This window comes from Mytilus edulis, chromosome 4 (assembly GCF_963676685.1).
Source record: "Mytilus edulis chromosome 4, xbMytEdul2.2, whole genome shotgun sequence".
In the NCBI taxonomy this organism is placed as follows: Eukaryota; Metazoa; Mollusca; class Bivalvia; order Mytilida; family Mytilidae; genus Mytilus; species Mytilus edulis.
Genome location: NC_092347.1, coordinates 10,508,477 through 10,528,315, shown reverse-complemented (window position 1 = coordinate 10,528,315; position 19,839 = coordinate 10,508,477). Strand labels below are relative to the sequence as shown.

The following is a 19,839-nucleotide window of genomic DNA, read 5'->3' as shown; positions in this document are numbered from 1 at the left end:
AACGGAAGTAAATGATTTCCATTCATAACGAAACATGTTACTCATTGAAGTGAAAAGCTTTGATATATTTACAGCTAGACAGAATAAGAATGGATAAAATTTACTTAACTTTCTCGTAATGATACGGTAATCTTAATTTTCTTCTTTCATTTTCTAAGTGAAAACTTTATAAGTACATTTATTTATTACAATTTCTCAAAGAACATGATTGTAAAAAGTTTTGCTTTGCATAGTAATGAATAAATAAAAAAAATGTTAAGCCGTCTGTGAACCTATCGACCTTTTAATCAGGCGATTAACGTATGATAACCACAACACAACAATGGGGTATTAGCTTTCTATTTTTTATCTAATGATTTATAACTATTTTGTTGATAAAGTGATTATACAAAGGTAAACAATGAATAAAGATGATTAAAAAACAAAGTTAATTATTTTATCTACTGAGAACATAATACATGATATAGGCCTATTTGAAATGTTTTTCTTGACAGACTTGGTCTTGGGGAATGTGGACCATGGGTAAAAAGAATGGACTGAGGAGACACCATTTTGCTGGAATTGTGTTAGGATTATGCTTTGGAATAATTTTGTCATCTTGGTGTAGACATAAGATATTACCTTGTGCACCATTGGCAGGTAGATGTTGTCGTACAATCCATGTAAACTATCATGTCAACATTGCTGTTGATCACCTTGAATTTCACAATAATCATGCTTTACCAGAAGTTGTAAAGAAATCAAACGAAGGCTTAGATTTAAACAGTTACATCAACAAAAATGACAAAAATTTCCTTCTTATTGGTGTGATTACTGCTAAAAAATATCTTGATACCCGAGCTGTTGCTGCTTTTAATACTTGGACCAATTCTTGTAGTGGAACCTGCAAAGTAATTTTTTTCTCCAGTGAAGGATCAACAACCAAAGAAGAAATTCCACTGGTTAGTTTAGACGGTACTGATGATTCTTATCCACCTCAGAGAAAGTCTCTTTTGATGTTGAAATACATGCATGATAACTATATCAACAACTTTGAGTGGTTCATGCGTGCTGATGATGATGTTTTTGTTAAAGGGGACAAAATTGAAAAATTTCTACGTTCTGTTAACAGCTCTGTTCCCCATTTCATTGGTCAAGCTGGTTTAGGAAAAAAGGAAGAAATAGGGAAACTTTTTTTGAACAGACATGAAAACTTTTGCATGGGAGGGCCTGGAATTCTGTTCAGCCACACTACCTTGAGGCATGTTGGCCCACATGTACACAGTTGTATTGACAACTTGCTGACAACTCATGAAGATGTTGAAGTTGGTAGATGTGTTCGCAGATATACTGGTTCATCCTGCACCTGGGCATTTGAGGTTAGTATAAATGTTACCCATATCTACATTGTAACCAAAACATTTGATACCCTTTGACCTGGCGTTATATGTACTGTGGATTCATTTGTTGGATTCTAATTTTTCATGGATTTCGTGGGTACAGTGGAAAAGCGAATTTATTCAATGAATTACAAACTTTCTAAAGGAATGTACAATGTATACAGACATTGCCAAAACTACAAAATTAAATATCCATGAATATGCAAGTTTTCATCAATGATGAAAATTGGTACCCACCAAAACCGATGAATCCACAGTATACATTCAGTAAATGTCTTATACATGGCCTGGTATTCCCTACATTATACTTTAATATCAATCCCTGTCACTATTTGGAATATTTAAGAGAGATATGCTACAAAGGAGTTATTCTTTTATAGTTTTTGATATCATGAAATGTCTGTTTAAGACCTTCATAATTAATTTTTATCTGACCAAAAACATTAAGAGTGGTTAATTTTCTGCATGTAAACGTAATAAAGAGATAGATATGACAGTACAAATGTACATGATCATTACATGTATAAGACACTAGCTGACTTCAGTACATGATCATTTCATGTATAAGACACTAGCTGACTTCAGTACATGATCATTACATGTATTAGACAAAAGCACCCATGCTTTTTATCTAATTAGTTGTCAAGATGTCTGTTAAATTGAAATTTTTATTACATATTTTGCATTCATTTGTATAAAATTTTGAATACACTGCTTAATCCCATTTCTTTTGAATGTACAATTTGTAAACAGGTCAAATTACACATTGTCCAGACACAATGCCAGAAGAACCATTTTAAATGAATAAAAAAATTAAAATTGTCCATATGGTAAGGGGAAATAACCTTTTATTTAATTTAAAACTTAAAGAATGACTTTAACAATTACATACATGAACAATGTACAAACATATGGTAGATAATTGACAGGTGCTTGTATGTATAAATGTATTTTTACATGTTTTCTAATTAGGAATACCAAAAATAGATTTCCAATTCTACATGTGTCCCGTGCAAATTAATCACCTGTATTGTGGTTTACATGTTGGACCCACTGATACTGTATCTTATTGTATCTACAATACATTGTAATGGGTTCGTTGTCCTGATTGATTCATGAGAAGATACAGAATGTTAATTACATAACTCATTGTAAAAATGTTTTCTTTATTACTACAAACAATAAGTCGCTAATTGATCATCATAACATCATCATTCATTAACATCTCAAACCATGATTCGGCACAATTTATTTTGAAATTTGCAGACCGACCCTATTTAGGCAGACTTCTCTAAAGAACATGTGTCTGACTAAGAGAGCTAGCTTTGCATGTTTTGTGGATAATATACTTTACAAACATTAAGTTAGACATGTATTTCCGTTGTAAGAATTCTGCGTGAATAAATCAAAATTTTATGTCCTTGAGTGAGAAAACTTCACTAAAACTGCCACAATACTCATACATGTTTCAAATTATTAACTTTTAAATTTTTCATAGTGATCTGATGTCCAGATTTTAGACAAAGCTTAGAATATGAACAGTAAAACTTGAATAAGTCAAAAGTGGGAAATACTTGTCTTTTTTGCATAATAACCTTATAGATACACTAACATGAAAGAAGTGGTGCTCAAATACATGTCTTTCCCAAAATTAAACATACATGTACTCTGGATTTCAACTAGTGAACTGCTATCCCATGATTTCAAAATAGTTAAATAGCCCACCAAGTATGATATTAAATTGAATGACTCAGCTCACTATCACTGTGGAAAATCACCACCAAGCTTAAGAGTGATATATTGTAATGACTGACCCACAATTACTGCAAAAATCACCATCAAGAGTGATATTTAATTGAATCACCCAGTCACTGCAATTGCAATGGCATTACGCTGTCAATTTGTCTTTGACTTATGAGTTTGAATATATCCTTGACTTAATGAGATTGAATATATATATCCTTTTGAGTTTTGATAACTTTCCCCTCTCTTTTAAGTTAACTGACTCACTGTCTGTCTGTTTGTACTGTACCTGCGATTACTCTTTGTTTGGATCAACTTTTTTGAACGATTATGTGCCTCATTAGAGTGAATAAGCCCTTCAAAAAAGCTAAGGCATATTTGATCAATGGAAAACCTGTAAATCACTTTTCACATGCACATGATGTACAGTTATTGTTATTTTTTCACTTTTTCTGCATATTAAATGTCAGTTTCTCATAAAATCATAAAGCTTTGTGCACTAATTTGAATTTGATCTATTATAATTCATTTGTATTTTATAAAACATCACACTAACATCTATAAAAAAGTGTAATTTTAACAATTTGGTATACAGCTAGGTTAAAATTATTTTATAATTTGTAAATGATACGTGTATAAGCATATAAATTTGAGTTACAATTAGGTCTGGTCTTGCAATGTGCATTGAAGAGATGAAATGTCAGACATCTATTTGTCTATGTCTCACTATCTTTCTCAGGCTTGAAAGTTCACGCTTTCAGTTTTGATCCGACAATTAAAATTTCCAACAGCACTTCTTATAGCATGTTTATATTTTAAAGGCTGGATCTACAAATTTATCTATATATATATATTGAGAAAGGTTCTCTTTATAAAATTAAGAAGATGTGATATGATGTCAGTGAGACAACTATCCTACAGAGTTTAAATGACGTGGATGTACATGTAGTTAAACAATAAGTCCACAATGGAAAGATTTTGCTCAAAGTGTATTTTCCTCGCGATAAACCATCTTTATATATATTTGAAATACATACATGTCTTGTTTTACAATGTTTTATGTGAAAATAACTTTGGACAATGATTTGTCCATCCCTAAGATTTGAATTGATAACGAAGTCTTAAAAATATCCTCAGGTTAAAGAAAATATTCATGAAAGTATTTATTTATTTTAAACATTGTTAAAAGTGTCATTTTGTCAGGGGGCATTAAGAGGTCATTAAGAATTGAGTGGATTTATGTTTGCTTGTACCAATAGACCATTTCCGAAGATAAATTAAATATAGTTTTTCATATTTCCATAAATATTAAAACCTTGACTTAAAAGAAGGGGTTAAATTATATTGCAAATTATTGCTAACTTGACACCTTTGTCTAGAAAAGGTCTGATTTCCAACTTTTTCAAATTTGAAAACTTAATGGATTGTTAAAGTTTTGGGAACAGATTGTTTCTTGAGTAATTTCAGGTTAAAAGTTTCGTATTTGATGTTGTAATTTGATGAACACTGCATTCATATGGTATTAAAGTTTAGAAATTTACGGAGTTCGAGTTAAAAAGTGGATCATAGAAAGAAATGGTTTGAAGTACATGTAAATTAAAGATGTTAATTTTGATATATGATAATTTTTGATGAGACAGCACTCTAACAACACAATTGAAAAACAACTGATTATCGTTGAATATGAATGAGTAAACAAATTTACTGAGTAATTACCTCTACAGCACATTAAGTAAGAAAACAGTGTCCAGGCAATAACTTCATTAAACTACAGAGTTCTTCATAACAAACCTTTTTAAAAAGATCTCTGATATGTTCGAATTCTGTCAAGAAGCCATTATGTCAACCCAACCCTTGAAACAGTTAAATAAGAATCAAATCCTGATAAGTCATTGGAAATATAAAGCTGCTGAAACAGTTCACTTTTCTTGTTCTTTGATTGTACATGTATTTAAAGACTGAGAAGAAAACAAAATATATAATAAGTTTTCCAGTCATTTATAAAATTATATTGTACAAAACTTTAATGCTGTTTTTACTTGATGTAAATTAAATATCCACAAACTAATCATATGTTGATATTTACTGAAACCTGTCATAACTGCTCACACACACCACCCCACACCAAGGTTTGATGATTCTTTCCATAACTACATCCCACATGGACACAGAAAACCATTTGGGATCAACTTGTGCTAGTGAGGTGGACTGGTTCCATGAATTATCTGAGAAGGGCAGTGATTCCTTTCAAAAATGATTTTATGATTTAAGTTAATCATAAGTTATCCTTAATTTTTCATAACTAAGGATTTTTTTTGCTTTTGATTTTTTTTGTGAAAAAGAGCCTGATTCCCTGCTTAGCACCTTTTGACCTATTATACTGATATACTGACTATCGAATGATCCAATAAAAAACAAGTAGAAACAAGTAGAAACAAGTACAATGTATAGTTACTGTTGATGTATCTCAATGATTCTGAGAAAGAGCCTGATTCCCTGCTAAGCACCCTTCCTATGACCTAATATATTGATATACTGACTATCGAATGATCCAATAAAAAACAAGTAGAAACAGGTACAATGTATAGTTACTGTTGATGTATCTCAATGATTCTGATAAAGAGCCTGATTCCCTGCTAAACACCCTTCCTATGACTTAATTTATATACATGTAGATATACTGACTATCGGATGATCCAATAAAAAACAAGTAGAAACAGGTACTATGTATATTCTCTGTAAGCATAATAAGAGATAAGAGAAGGAGAAGAGTCCCTACTAAGCACCCTATAACCTAATATACTAATCTGCTGACTATCGGATGATCTTATAAAAACAAGTAGAAACAGGTACAATGTTTATACCCTGTAGAGCCATCTCAATGATTCGTAGAAATGATCCAGTAAAAGCAAGTAGAAACAGTTACTATGTATATTCTCTGTAGAGCCATCTCAATGAGTCGTAGAAATAGAAGAGTCTCTGCTGAACACCCTTCCTATGACCTAATATATTGATATACTGACTATCGGATGATCCAATAAAAAAACAAGTAGAAATAGGTACTATGTTTATTCTCTTTAAGCATGGTAAGAGATAAGAGATTAGAGAAGGAGAAGAGTCTCTTCTTAGCACCCTATAACCTAATATACTAATCTGCTGACTATCGGATGATCCAATAAAAAACAAGTAGAAACAGGTACAATGTATATATTCTGTAAGCATGGTAAGAGATAAGAGAAGGAGAAGAGTCTCTGGTTATTAGCACCCTATAACCTAATAATACTAATCTGCTGACTATCGGATGATCCACTAAAAACAAGTAGAAACAGGTACAATGTATATACTCTGTAAGCATGGTAAGAGATAAGAGAAGGAGAAGAGTCTCTTCTTAGCACCCTATAACCTTATATACTAATCTGCTGACTATCGGATGATCCAATAAAAAACGAGTAGAAACAGGTACAATGTATATATTCTGTAAGCATGGTAAGAGATAAGAGAAGGAGAAGAGTCTCTGCTATTAGCACCCTATAACCTAATAATACTAATCTGCTGACTATCGGATGATCCACTAAAAACAAGTAGAAACAGGTACAATGTATATTCTCTGTAAGCATGGTAAGAGATAAGAGAAGGAGAAGAGTCTCTTCTTAGCACCCTATAACCTAATATACTAATCTGCTGACTATCGGATGATCCAATAAGAAACAAGTAGTGACTTGTCATGTACTATGTATATTCTCTGTATAGGTATCTCAATGATGTGATAAAAATCAAGAAAGATGATCATATAACATCCAAATGCCATAACTCTTTTGAAGATTAAGATCTAAGAATAAGATAGTCTGAGAATGTGGATTAACTAATCCTACACAGACCCATAAATCTGCTGTTGTGAGCTTGATGACTTTGCATTGTCTGGTAGGTTCATATAACCTGACAGCTGATTTACTGGAAGAAAAATTACCCAGGGTTCATGTTACTAATATTTTGAAAAAGCATCTGATATGCATGCACAATTTTTTTTAGCTTATCTGTCAATGTGAAAAAATATATATTTGTGACAATTATTAATTGTCAATGTGTTTTATAGTTTTGTTTCCTGCATCTAAATGTCGGATCAAATAAATCATCCTTTATGCATAAATATTTTTATGAATGTAGTCACTAGCAAAAATAGTGAAATTTTAAATTAAAAAATATATAGAAAGACGAAACTTTTTTTTTTTTTTTTTTTAAAGATTTATGCAATAAATCTACAATGTATGTTCTTACATTCTCTTGAAATTTGTGTTGTATAAAAATCCAAATAAAACAAATGTGGAAAAAAACCCTGTTGTGTTAGCCAGACCAGAAAGAAGCAAAGTTGAACATTTTTTTTCATTTTGAACCTGAAACAATTCATTTTTGTATCAAAACAGATCATTAGGATATTTCTGCTTCTCCTGCATCCCAATTTTTTTCAAAAAGCTGGATGAGGACAAGGAAATTTTGTTTTGAAGTTAATAAAAGTTGTATCCATTGAAAGAGTTATTTCAAATGTTAATTATTCAAAAAATTAAAGGAAAAATAATTTCATAATCAATAATAAAAAATGATGTGAAGAAAAGGAGATTATGGGTCTTAATTTCTAGAGACAGTAACTGAACAACACTGAAAATTTTAAGACATATATATAGACAGGCCCAGGTCTTCTTCTTGCTACACCAAAATTAATAGAACTGTTCAAAAGTAAACAAAGTTCCCAGATGGATAAGATCTTAGAAGAAATATTGTGCATGTAAGAACTAGATATGTTTTTAATTTGCTAAATTCTGGCAATTCATGCAGTTTTATCCATTCAAACATTAGGAAATTGATTTAGACTGGATTTAAAAAGTTGAGTCAGGTGTGCACATTTCAGTGGGGTATTGCAATAAGTAAAATCTATCATTTTTTCTTTGGTTTGTTATGTCATAATGACATTGGATTACAGTGTAACTGAGCAACCTCTACACAATAGGCAAACTTCATATTACTGTTAAATAGAACATAAATTTTATAGACATTGATCCACGTCTCACCTTTTCAATGTAAGATTAATGCACTGTAATTTGAATGTTTAATCAAGTTTTTTCCAAGGTTTACATTGCACTTTTTCCTGTTTGCTTTTCATCGTTACTCACCGAGTTTAATTTTATTTTTTAACTTTCACTGACCTATCCTTAAAGTCAGATTGTCCTCAAGAAGGAATACAGATTTTTTTTAAAGGATATATTGGTTCAGCCAGGAATAAAAGTCATCAAAGATACCAGGCTTACAATTAAAAATGTTCAGAGGAAAGCAGAGAATGAAAAACATTTAAAGGCCTTATGAGACATTTAGTAGCTGTAGGGATTGAGCCAAGGCTCTGTTTTCAAGACCGTACTTTGACATATAATGGTTTACTTTTACAAATAGTGACTCAGACTGAGAGTTGTCTCGTTAGCACTCATACCACATCTTCTTTTATCTTTAAAAAATGCAAGAATTCAGCAATGTCGAATATTTGCTGATGTATTTACTCGAATTAAGTCGTTCTATCAATATTACACTTAAAACATTGTAAAAAATGAGAAAATTTAACATCAAAGTATATTTTTAAAATTTTGGCAAAATTGGCTAATAAAACCTTATGTTATTTTAACTAGTGAATTAGTCGTGTTAATAGCTGTAAAAGTCCATTAGTCAGATAGATAAGGCAACCTTTAAGAAGGTATTACATACATGAAAAAGGGGGAGGGGTAAAATAAGAGGTGCATTACAACTGTGATTTACTTTGCTTGTAGCATTTAGTTGCAATGGACTTACATATATATATAATGCATTAGGGTGCATTGTTGCAATCTTAGTTAATTGACTATGTAACTTAATGTATACTTGTATATTTGTATTCTCCTGTATGGATAATTGGTTTGAGGGAAAGCTAAAAACAAAATAGACTTGCTCCTAAACTGGGACAATTTATTTTTCAAGTGTTAAATTGTTAAATAAATCTGAATTGGTTACATGTTTGTGTATGTACATTTGTATGCCTATTTAACATTTGATTGACAGTTAAGTGCATGTAGTTATGATATTTACCATAGAGTTATTGAAAGTGGGGGTTTTATTTTCTTGAATGTCTTTACAAGAAATCAAGGCACATTTTTAATGCCAATGAATCAAGTTTTAGGTATGATTAGTAATAGCTTTGTGTATTTGTGACAGGTTAAAAGAATTCTTATAGACAAAAGTTAAATGTAATTCTCAGGGATAGTATAGAACAGTCCATATATTGAATTGGAAATGTCACTGGTGTTTTCTCAAATTTTGAAAACATTTGTTTTGTTCTGAAAAAAACAACTTGTATTTTTGTCCATCTGATGAGTTAAGCCTTTTTCAACTGATTTTTATAGTTCGTTCTTATGTTGTACTGTTATACCAGTCCACTGTCCCAGGTTAGGGGAGGGTTGGGATCCCGCTAACATGTTTAACCCCGCCACATTATTTATGTATGTGCCTGTCCCAAGTCAGGAGCCTGTAATTCAGTGGCTGTTGTTTGTTTATGTGTTACATATTTGTTTTTCGTTCATTTTTTTTACATAAATTAATGCCATTAGTTTTCTCGTTTGAATTGTTTTACATTGTCTTATCTGGGCCTATTATAGCTGACTATGCGGTATGGGCTTTGCTCATTGTTGAAGGCCGTACGGTGACCTATAGTTGTTAATGTCTGTGTCATTTTGGTCTTTTGTGGATAGTTGTCTCATTGGCAATCATACCACATCTTCTTTTTTATATAACTTACATTTTATCCTAAATAGAAAGATTTTTTTGTGTTAACCTTGGCATTAATCATGTTAATACCCTCTATGCAATAAGCCGTTTTTTGTTTGCTATAAATTTTTGATATGTCCTCTAATATAATTTTAGTACAAGACTATGTTCAATCGAAGTTTTTTTCATTTTTTTTTACAGTGCTTATCCAGTGACCTTTGGGGTATCACAATAGCAATGGCCAAAACAGTTTACCAAATTGCAGTTAGATTTCTTCTTTAACTAACTGATCAACTGGTAAAATGTTTTAGCAGATTGCTCAGGTGAAATGTTGTTAGTATGAAGTGAGTGCTGTGAAATCAAAAGTAATACTTACCATCCAGATCCAGTTAGTTGATATCTTTGTCATTTGTTTAAAACACAAAAATGACTTACTATAGTATAAGTCACTGAATAAGAAGGTCTAATTTTGACATGGAAACTTCTATCATAAATAGATTTTATATTGTGATACCCCAAAGGTCACTGGATAAGCACAGTAATAAAATTGTCATTTAAAAAAATCCATTTTTTTTGTGGTTTTAGACACTTTTAACATAGCATGTTTTTTAAAGATTAATTTTCACAAGCACATAAACTGTGGGAAAATCCCCCCTAAGGAATAGTATTTACAAATCAACAATTTTAATGTAGAAAGTGCACTTTAGGTGATGGTACCTCAGTGCAAAACGTTTATACACTGCAAAAACTATTATCCAATGAAAAGAACCATGTTTATACAATATTTTTGTAAAAACTTCTCCTTTAATATGATGCTACATTTGGCTAAATGTCTTTAAAAATGACATAGCTACACATCTGCTATTAAAACACAACTGCCTCAAAATTTTCCTGAATTGGATTCAGATGTGCTCCTTTAAATTAGAACCTCAGACATAGAGAGGTCAATGCCCTATAATGTTCGTATTATCAGCCAGGACTCTCATCAGCCCTTATAACATTTCTCATTGTCAGTTGACTTTTAGCATGCTTAAAGATCTAGAAATAGCATACAAATTATGACATTATGCTTAAATTCCAGTGGCAAATATTTCATGAAAAAAAGTCGAAGGAACCAAAACATTGCTACTTGACTTAATTTTTATTTCTGAAATATTTTCTCTGATATATTATGTCCTGAAGTTTTGTGTTTATGATGCACTATTGATTATCATATGACATACATAGTAACCTTATATATATGTCTACTTCGTGATCTTCTTGAATGGTTGCAGATTTTAGATTTTTTTTCCCAGCTTCACAACTATTTGTTGTTGTAGTATATTTGGGAAAGTAATAACTAATTTATCATTAGAATCGACTGTAAATTAGGTCAGTAAGATACTTCAGATTAATATTCTTTTTGAAGTACATTTTAAACATTTGTTGTATTTGATCTCAAGTGTAATTATGTATTTTTAATAGATTTCACTATTTTTATTAATAATTCTCATATAAATGACGTAAGGAAAAGTCATAGAACTTATTACACTCTTTATAATTCGGTTGAGTTGTGCATGGAAAATTGATATTTTACTATTTTACTACGCAATTCAATTTTTATACCATTTGGTTTAATTAAGATGTCTTGGTTTGATTTAGATGTCTTCGTTTGTTCTTCTGTTCTCATTGCATGTCCCATAGTCATAAAGTTATTTGATATCTTTGAAGTCTGTTATTGTGTAATTTATTTAGTATTGTTTGCAGTTGAGATGTACTTTATGCTGTCTATACATATACAAATTTTGGGTTCATTCACAAATTGTTTTTAAAAAGAATAATTTGTTGTTGTATAGTTTTGTTTTGTTTGCAGATCTTTGTATGTACTCTAAGATTTGGTAACTGTAATATAATACCTGTACATACACATTGACAAATAAAATATATAAAACTCATTCACAAGTATTTTTTATAAAGAAAGCATATAAGTAAACTCTTGTTTTAAAACTTATTTGTAAACAAAACTTAAATATTAAAAGTATACAGATCATTTTGGTTACAGGTCATGTATACTTTATGAAGTCAAGATACAAAATGTATATAATGCTCATTCACATAATATTTTAATGAATTGTGGTTAATAATTAGTACAAATATCATGATGGTACATGTATATAAGTTCATTTCTCTTGAACCACTTGAATATCAAGATGATTCAACTGTCCAGTTTAGTGTGAACCTTTAATTCCTAGTATATACCAGTTTGTGACTGTCTGTTTATGTATATATATATATTTGTTTATATCTAAGTCAATACTAGAGTGGTTCTTTTTGACTGTTAAGGACTAAATGGATCTTGTCAGATTTTTGCCAGTCTCTATTGAATGCATTAACATATATTGTCTCTGGTTCGGGGTGATTTTAACATGTATGCATGTTTATTGTTGATAACCACATACTGAAATATTTTTGTTTGTCATATGGTGATATTGGGGTTGCTGTTCTACCGGTATATATATTTAACAAACTTGTTTACCAGAGGCAGATTTAGAGGGGGGCACAGTGGGTTGGGCCTCCCCTTTTCTGGGAAAAATTTGGTTGATTATATAGGGAATCACTGAAGCATGACCGGAGCTGGCCCCCTCTTCGGCAGACTAGATCCACTACTAATTTTTAGATCCACCACTGTTTACTGATAGGAAGGAATAGTGAGCAACTGACTTAGGCTCAGTAAGTCGATGATCAATGTCCCAGTTATCCTTCCTGTTAGTCGAATATAGTTGGGTTTTAGATTTTCAAATATTTGTGCCTCATCACCGATGAGACATTATTTACTTAAATATGCATTTGGTGCAGTAAAATCACTGCTGTTAATGTTAACTGAAATCTTCCCTCTGCTTTTACATTTAAAGGAAGTTTATAAAATTCCCACTGCTTTTAGATTGAAGGGAATTTAAAGAAGTCCCACTTCATTTGATTAAAGGGAAATTTAAGAAAAAGATAAACTCAACCTGTTAGCCTCAGGTAAGAGGTTAGGCTCAGGCTATGTTACTTGAATCAAATTCTACTGTGATTAGAATGTCAGTGCTGACTGTTGAGATATTGAAAATGAAATATTTATCAATCATATTGGTCACAAGGTTTACCTTTAAGAAGACCTTTAAGAAAGAGGTGTTAAAACCTTGAGTAGCCCCTGATCCTTCTACAACAATTTAACATTTGTACTTCCTGTCTGTAAGCTTTGTTCATTTCAGAAACATGCTTTTTTGACAATTCATTTTATTGAAACAGCTGAAAAAAGTGATCAGTTTGGATAAGGTGTACATTTTTGGCAGTAACAGATGGAATTTGCAAGCATACATCCTTACTTAGAAATTAAAACATTGAAATGTTTACATTCGTTCAAAAATAACAGGTTATACATTTAAACACACCTGTTTTAAATCTGTCTATTCTTAATTTTTTTATTTGATTATTCAGACCTATTGATAACTGAAGAAAAGGGTAATAATTGTAAATTTATCAAGAAAGCTATTAACCTACTTGATAAAATATTGGGTTAAATGTTTGTGAAGACACTTTCATCTAGTTATTGGCTATATGGTTTATAATAAGGGATTATAATTCACATATATCTAATAATTATGTACCATGGTACTTGAGGTCAAATGACCTGTCATAATGACCTCATTTTATTGGCCAATTTGCATAGTGGATAGAGTTATCTTAATATATTCACCAAATTAATATAAGTGAACCATAGATATAATAGCATATAAATATATCTATGAGTGAACGATAAAAAATATATATATTATAATTTTGTAATTCAATTATTTGTTCTAGTAAAGAAAAATTCAAGGAATCAAGTACCGGTAATGTTAATTAATTATGTAAACATACAGAACTTCAAGTTCTCGGAATATCTGTCAGTTTGTTTAATAGCTAGAAAGTTGACCATTTTACAGAATATATTTATTAGGATGAATGTAAACCAGGTCATAGTTTGATACCTTCCGACTTTATTTGTGGGTGTGTCTGCTTACTTTACGGATAAAAGTTCCTGAGAAAACATTATTTTTTTCATTTCTTCACTATGGCATCATAGCCTTAGACTCAGAAACACTCTTACCTATAGTTATCAAATGTTGATATTTTGATTTTTTGTTGCTTACGTTATGAAATTGTATAAGTAAGACTGCAAACTGTTTAGAGGTGGTTAAGATGTTCTACCATGTAGGTTATACGATGTAGAGAGTGATAACTATAGTAATGATTATGATTTCATTCATATGTTCCCTGCTTGCATCTACAACACCTGTTTAATCCATAAAGAGGTTGCTGTCCTCAGATGATTGATGTTTTCTGTGTCTGTACTGCTTACACAGGTCACTGATTTAACTTAGAGGTCAACTAAGGTGGTGTCTGTGATAATGCGGTCAGACTTCAAAGCATTGTGAACTGTATGGTATTCTTGACCTTTCCTTTTCCACTCTAAACCTCTCCAAAGGTACTAATTAAGTAGAAATACTTACACAATTATTTCACAATAAGGCAGTGATTAAATAAGATAAATCCTGAATTTGCTGAGAACTTATGAATACTTTGCAGTTTTTGACTGGAAGTAAAAAAATGTAGCTGAATCAATGAAAATAGTGTCTTGGATTTCTCTGGTGTTAGTATTGTTTAATGTTGTTGCCGTAAATAAAGTGGGCATAGGTTGAAGAGGGAAAACATTCTCTATGCGAATATTACTTACATAAATAAATTATCATTATAATTATGTTATACATGTATATTAATTTGCTTGTTACAAATTAAATGTATCCTGCAAACATACTTGCAGTTTAATACCCTACTTGAATCTTTAATCTTGCCTTCATTAAAGCTGTCATAACAAAGATCTTTTAATAATTTTTTGATGATTGTTTCTGTATAATGTCTGTATACCTTTATTTCCAATTTGTTTGATTTTGGTATACAAGTGGTGTAATCTGAACAAGTGTTTGTGGTATTGTTGCCAATGAGGCAATTATATATAACATATATAGACTATGATGTACCATAGAACGAAGGAAGGATAAGGATTACTAGATACCAAAGAATGAAGATGATGTATCGCTGCTTATTACATACCATAATTGTTTGTTTCATTTGGCTATTGAACATGTTGCTGCACCTGACTATCTTTTTAAGCCAAATAGATTACATAATGTTTTGTTGTGATGTGAATTTTAGTCTGAACATCTTGACATTAACATAATGAACAAAAAGGAATCTAGTAATTAAACTTGTTTGATCCTTGGCACACGGCCAGTAGATTAAGATTAAATCATTTGTCTGTTATAATGGACTCTGTAATATATGTTTATTTTCTCTCTTGTTTTAAAATTTCCTGTTTAAGTTAACTTTGAAAATAAGTGTATTGTCGCTTTCTTTTAGTTTGATGTAGTGTTCTTTTATGTGTCAGGAAGTAGCTAGTGATTATGTATGATTCCATTAGGATGTCTTTTATCTAGATGTAACAATCAGGGAACCTACCTATTAAGATCACCTAGTCCAAATAGCCTCCATAAACTTTTCAGTTTTACAAAATTCTTCTCCTCTGAAACTATGTATACTGGGCCATTTGACCCAAACTTTGCCATAATCATCCTTTGTGCATCTAGATTAAAAGATATGCCATGATCTCGCCAGTCAACCAGGATGGCATATTTACCTTTTATTTTGACAACTTTAAAATAGACACTATTGTCAGTTGTCTTTTTATAAGAGTTATTGCCCTTAAATGGGATTTTTGTTTACCCTTTTGAGTGGCGGATCCAGTAATTTTAAAAAGGGGGTGCCCACAGATTGCCTCCAGTCATGCTTCAGTGATTCCCTATGTAATCAACCAAAAAATCCTGGGCCTCCACTTATTTCACCTCTGCTTTTATGTGTTTTAGGAAAGGACCAAATAAGATATAGGAGAGGGTAAATAGAAAGAATGATCAGCAATACAAGATCAATAAACAAAGATTTTATTCATGAACTATAGTCTAGTCTACATTTTTAAGAGTGGTAATTGTAGAAGGTGCACCTAGACCTATAGGTAATTAACTCTGTCAAGCCTCTAATAGATAGTAAAGACTATCTTCAAAACTTCATTCCCATATCATATCTCTTTTTGGGTCTAGATGCACTTAGCTAGACCTAGTAAACCAACTCTTTAAAGCTTCTCATTTATAATTATGATTATCTACATCAGACTTCATCCCTATATCATATCTTTTGGGGGATTAAGTTAATGTTTTACTGCCAGAAAACGTTAAAGCAGTCAATTATCAAGTATTATGTAGTGGTACCAGTCAAATTAGAAAAAAAACTACTCCTGAAAATCCTGCATGTAAAAATTACCTTTCTCCACATGGTGAATTGTCACAGCTGGTTGCCATTTGTTCAAATTACCTGAACAAAATCATAACTTTTGAGAACAGTCTGGTAACTTATTCTCATGTTCCTATTGGAAACTGTGAGAGTCTGAAAGATGATGATCCAGATTGCTGTGCACACAGTTTTAGAAAAAGTTTGACATATGAGTAACACAAGTCAGTTACCTACATGATAAACAGCGTCATCATCATTAGGATAAGTAAGATGAGATGTGTTGTCATGGTCTGGTTAAACCATAGTCAGAAGCTGTACCCTTCACATGAACCCATAGTATTAAAAGTTCACAGACATGTAACCTTATATAAATCTTAACAATAATAACTCATTTCCTATAATCTACATAATTAGATGTCCAGGTGTATAATGACCATATCAGACCACTCAGACCACCAGCTGTCATGTGATAATGCCATTATCTATAGGGTTGACCCTATAGCTTTACTATCAGGTCGCTATTTAATGCTTGTTTAACATGTGTTCAGTTTGTCTGGGTGTTAATTGGTGCATTTACATCATAACAAATAAAGCTTGCTGGAATGTAAACACATTAAAAACAGAATATGTTGTGATCGGTGTTGGGTTTAGTTTCTATGATGATAGGAAGACAGGTTCCCATGTTTCTTGATAGACTTAGGATAGATGATCATACATCTAATATAATTCTACTTAACTTCTTTTGATGTACCCTTTGACATCTACCAAGAAAGATTTTTGTAGCTTTCATCTTGACATAGTGTTAGGTAATTTAATTTCAAGATTAAATGACATTTAGTCTTGATTTAATTAGTACAGTTTTTTTTAGACAAAGAAAACATTTAACCTGAAAGACATACATTCTAAACATCTGTCAAACGACCATGTACATTGACCTATAGTTGTTAATTTCTGTGTCATTTGGTCTCTTTTGGAGAGTTGTCTCATTGGCAATCATACCACATCTTCTTTTTTAAATGGGAAGAAAACACTAGAGAATGTAATCAAGATTCAGACCTTCCAATTTACTTTCCATAGCATTGGAAAAGAATGGATATGTGATATTAATTCTTGATACCAAATCCTATAATTTTACATGGGGTTTTCAACACAAAACAAAAGCTCAGCTCATTTAATCTCAAGATGACCCCTATGCACCAATTTTGACAATCATTGATGTCACTCTGACACATTTTATCTATATAATGAAGAAGCACATTATGATTATAGATTTTATTTAAAACCAAAAACTGTTGATTAAAAACGACCTGATCAATATTATTCAAAATTGCTGATATGACTTTCCTGGTATGTCACATACATGTATGACCCAATGCATTGTTGTACTAGAGTTATCTTTCTTGGGACTCACTTAACATTTATAAAATGATCAGCTTAGAAATTCAACAATCCATTCTTTTATATTGTATTGGTCAATCCACATCCTTCTAAAACAGTGCTTTCCCATATAATGTAACATTTTTCCTGAGTTAGTTGATATTGTACATTTTCACTTGTTTCTACATAAAAAATGTTGAAGTTTATGAAATATGACAGTGAAATTTTGGGTTTCAGTGTCAATTACATTACCAAAAGAGTCCCGCTTCAGGTTAAAGTTTTTGGTCGAGGTAGCTTTTGATGAAGTTGAAGTCCAATTAGCTTGAAACTTGGTACACATGTTCCTTATGATATGATCTTTCTAACATTAATGCCAAATTAGAGATCTTCCCCCATTTTCCCAGTCCATTGATTTGAACATAGAAAATGATAGTGAGGATGGGGCATCAGTGTACTATGAACACATTCTTGTTTGTCATGTATTTAATGACTGCGGCAACTCTTTAAAATAAGATTTATGCAACTCATGCTATGATTGCTTAGTAATCTCCTATAAGCCTCTAGTTTTTTAGCTCACCTGGCCCAAAGGGCCAAGTGAGCTTTTCCCATCACTTGGCGTCCGTCGTCCGTCGTCCGTCGTCTGTCGTCCGTCGTCTGTCGTCCGTCGTCGTCTGGCGTCGTTAACTTTTACAAAAATCTTCTCCTCTGAAACTACTGGGCCAAATTACACCAAACTTGGCCATAACCATCATTGGGGTATCTAGTTTAAAAAATGTGTTCGGTGACCCGGCCAACCATCCAAGATGGCCACCATGGCTAAAAATAGAACATAGGGGTAAAATGCAGTTTTTGGCTTATAACTCAAAAATCAAAGCATTTAGAGCAAATCTGACAAGGGGTTAAATTGTTAAACAGGTCAAAATCTATCTGCCCCGAAATTTTCAGATAAATCGGATATCCTGTTGTTGGGTTGCTGCCCCTGAATTAGTAATTTTAAGGAAATTTTGCTGTTTTTGGTTATTATCTTGAATATTATTATAGATAGAGATAAACTGTAAACAGCAATAATGTTCAGCAAAGTAAGATTTACAAATAAGTCAACATGACCGAAATGGTCAGTTGACCCCTTTAGGAGTTATTGCCCTTTATAGTCAATTTTTAACCATTTTTCGTAAATCTTAGTTATCTTTTACAAAAATCTTCTCCTCTGAAACTACTTGGTTAAATCAATCCAAACTTGGCCACAACCATCTTTGGGGTATGTAGTTTCAAAAATGTGTCCGGTGACCCGGCCATCCAATCAATATGGCTGCCATGGCTAAAAATAGAATCTGGGGTAAAATGCAGTTTTTGGCTTATAACTCAAAAACCAAAGCATTTATAGTAAATCTGACAGGGGTAAAATTGTTTATCAGGTCAAGATCTACCTGCCCTGAAATTTTCTGATGAATCTGACAACCCAGTTTTGGGATGCCGCCCCAGAATTAGTAATTTTAATGAAATTTTGCTGTTTTTGGTTATTATCTTGAATATTATTATAGATAGAGATAAACTGTACACAGCAATAATGTTCAGCAAAATAAGATTTACAAATAAGTCAAAATGACCACAATGGTCAGTTGACCCGTTTAGGAGTTATTGCCCTTTATAGTCAATTTTTAACCATTTTTTCGTAAATCTTAGTAATTTTTTTACAAAAATCTTCTCCTCTGAAACTGCTTGGCCAAATCAATCCAAACTTGGCCACAACCATCTTTGGGGTATGTAGTTTCAAAAATGTGTGCGGTGACCCGGCCATCCAACCAAAATGAAAAAAAAAAAATCTGGAGTAAAGGTGTTTATCAGGTCAAGATTTGTCTGCTCTGAAATTTTCGGATGAATCAGACAACCCGTTGTTGGGTTGCTGATCCTGAATTGTTAGTTTTAAGGAAATTTTGCTGTATTTGGTTATTATCTTGAATACTATTATAGATAGAGATAAACTGTAAACAGCAATAATGTTCAGCAAAGTAAGATTTACAAATAAGTCAACGTGACTGAAATGGTCAATTGACCCCCTATGGAGTTATTGTCCTTTATAGTCAATTTTTAACAATTTTCATAAAATTTGTAAATTTTTTCTAACATTTTTCACTGAAACTATTGGGCCAAGTTCATTATAGATAGAGATAATTTTCAGCAGCAAGAATGATCAGTAAAGTAAGATGTACAAACACAT

General features: G+C 31.8%; 1 protein-coding gene across 1 annotated transcript in view; it reads left to right on the top strand.

Annotated features, from left to right (window-relative positions):
- LOC139518922 (chondroitin sulfate synthase 1-like) overlaps positions 1 to 19,839 on the top strand; it is a 30,331-nt gene continuing 10,492 nt past the window's right edge. The window contains exons 1-2 of the mRNA XM_071310610.1: positions 1 to 126; positions 495 to 1,358. Coding sequence (XP_071166711.1) covers positions 510 to 1,358 — 849 coding nt within the window. The 5' untranslated portion in view covers positions 1 to 126; positions 495 to 509. The remainder of the gene's footprint in view (positions 127 to 494; positions 1,359 to 19,839) is intronic.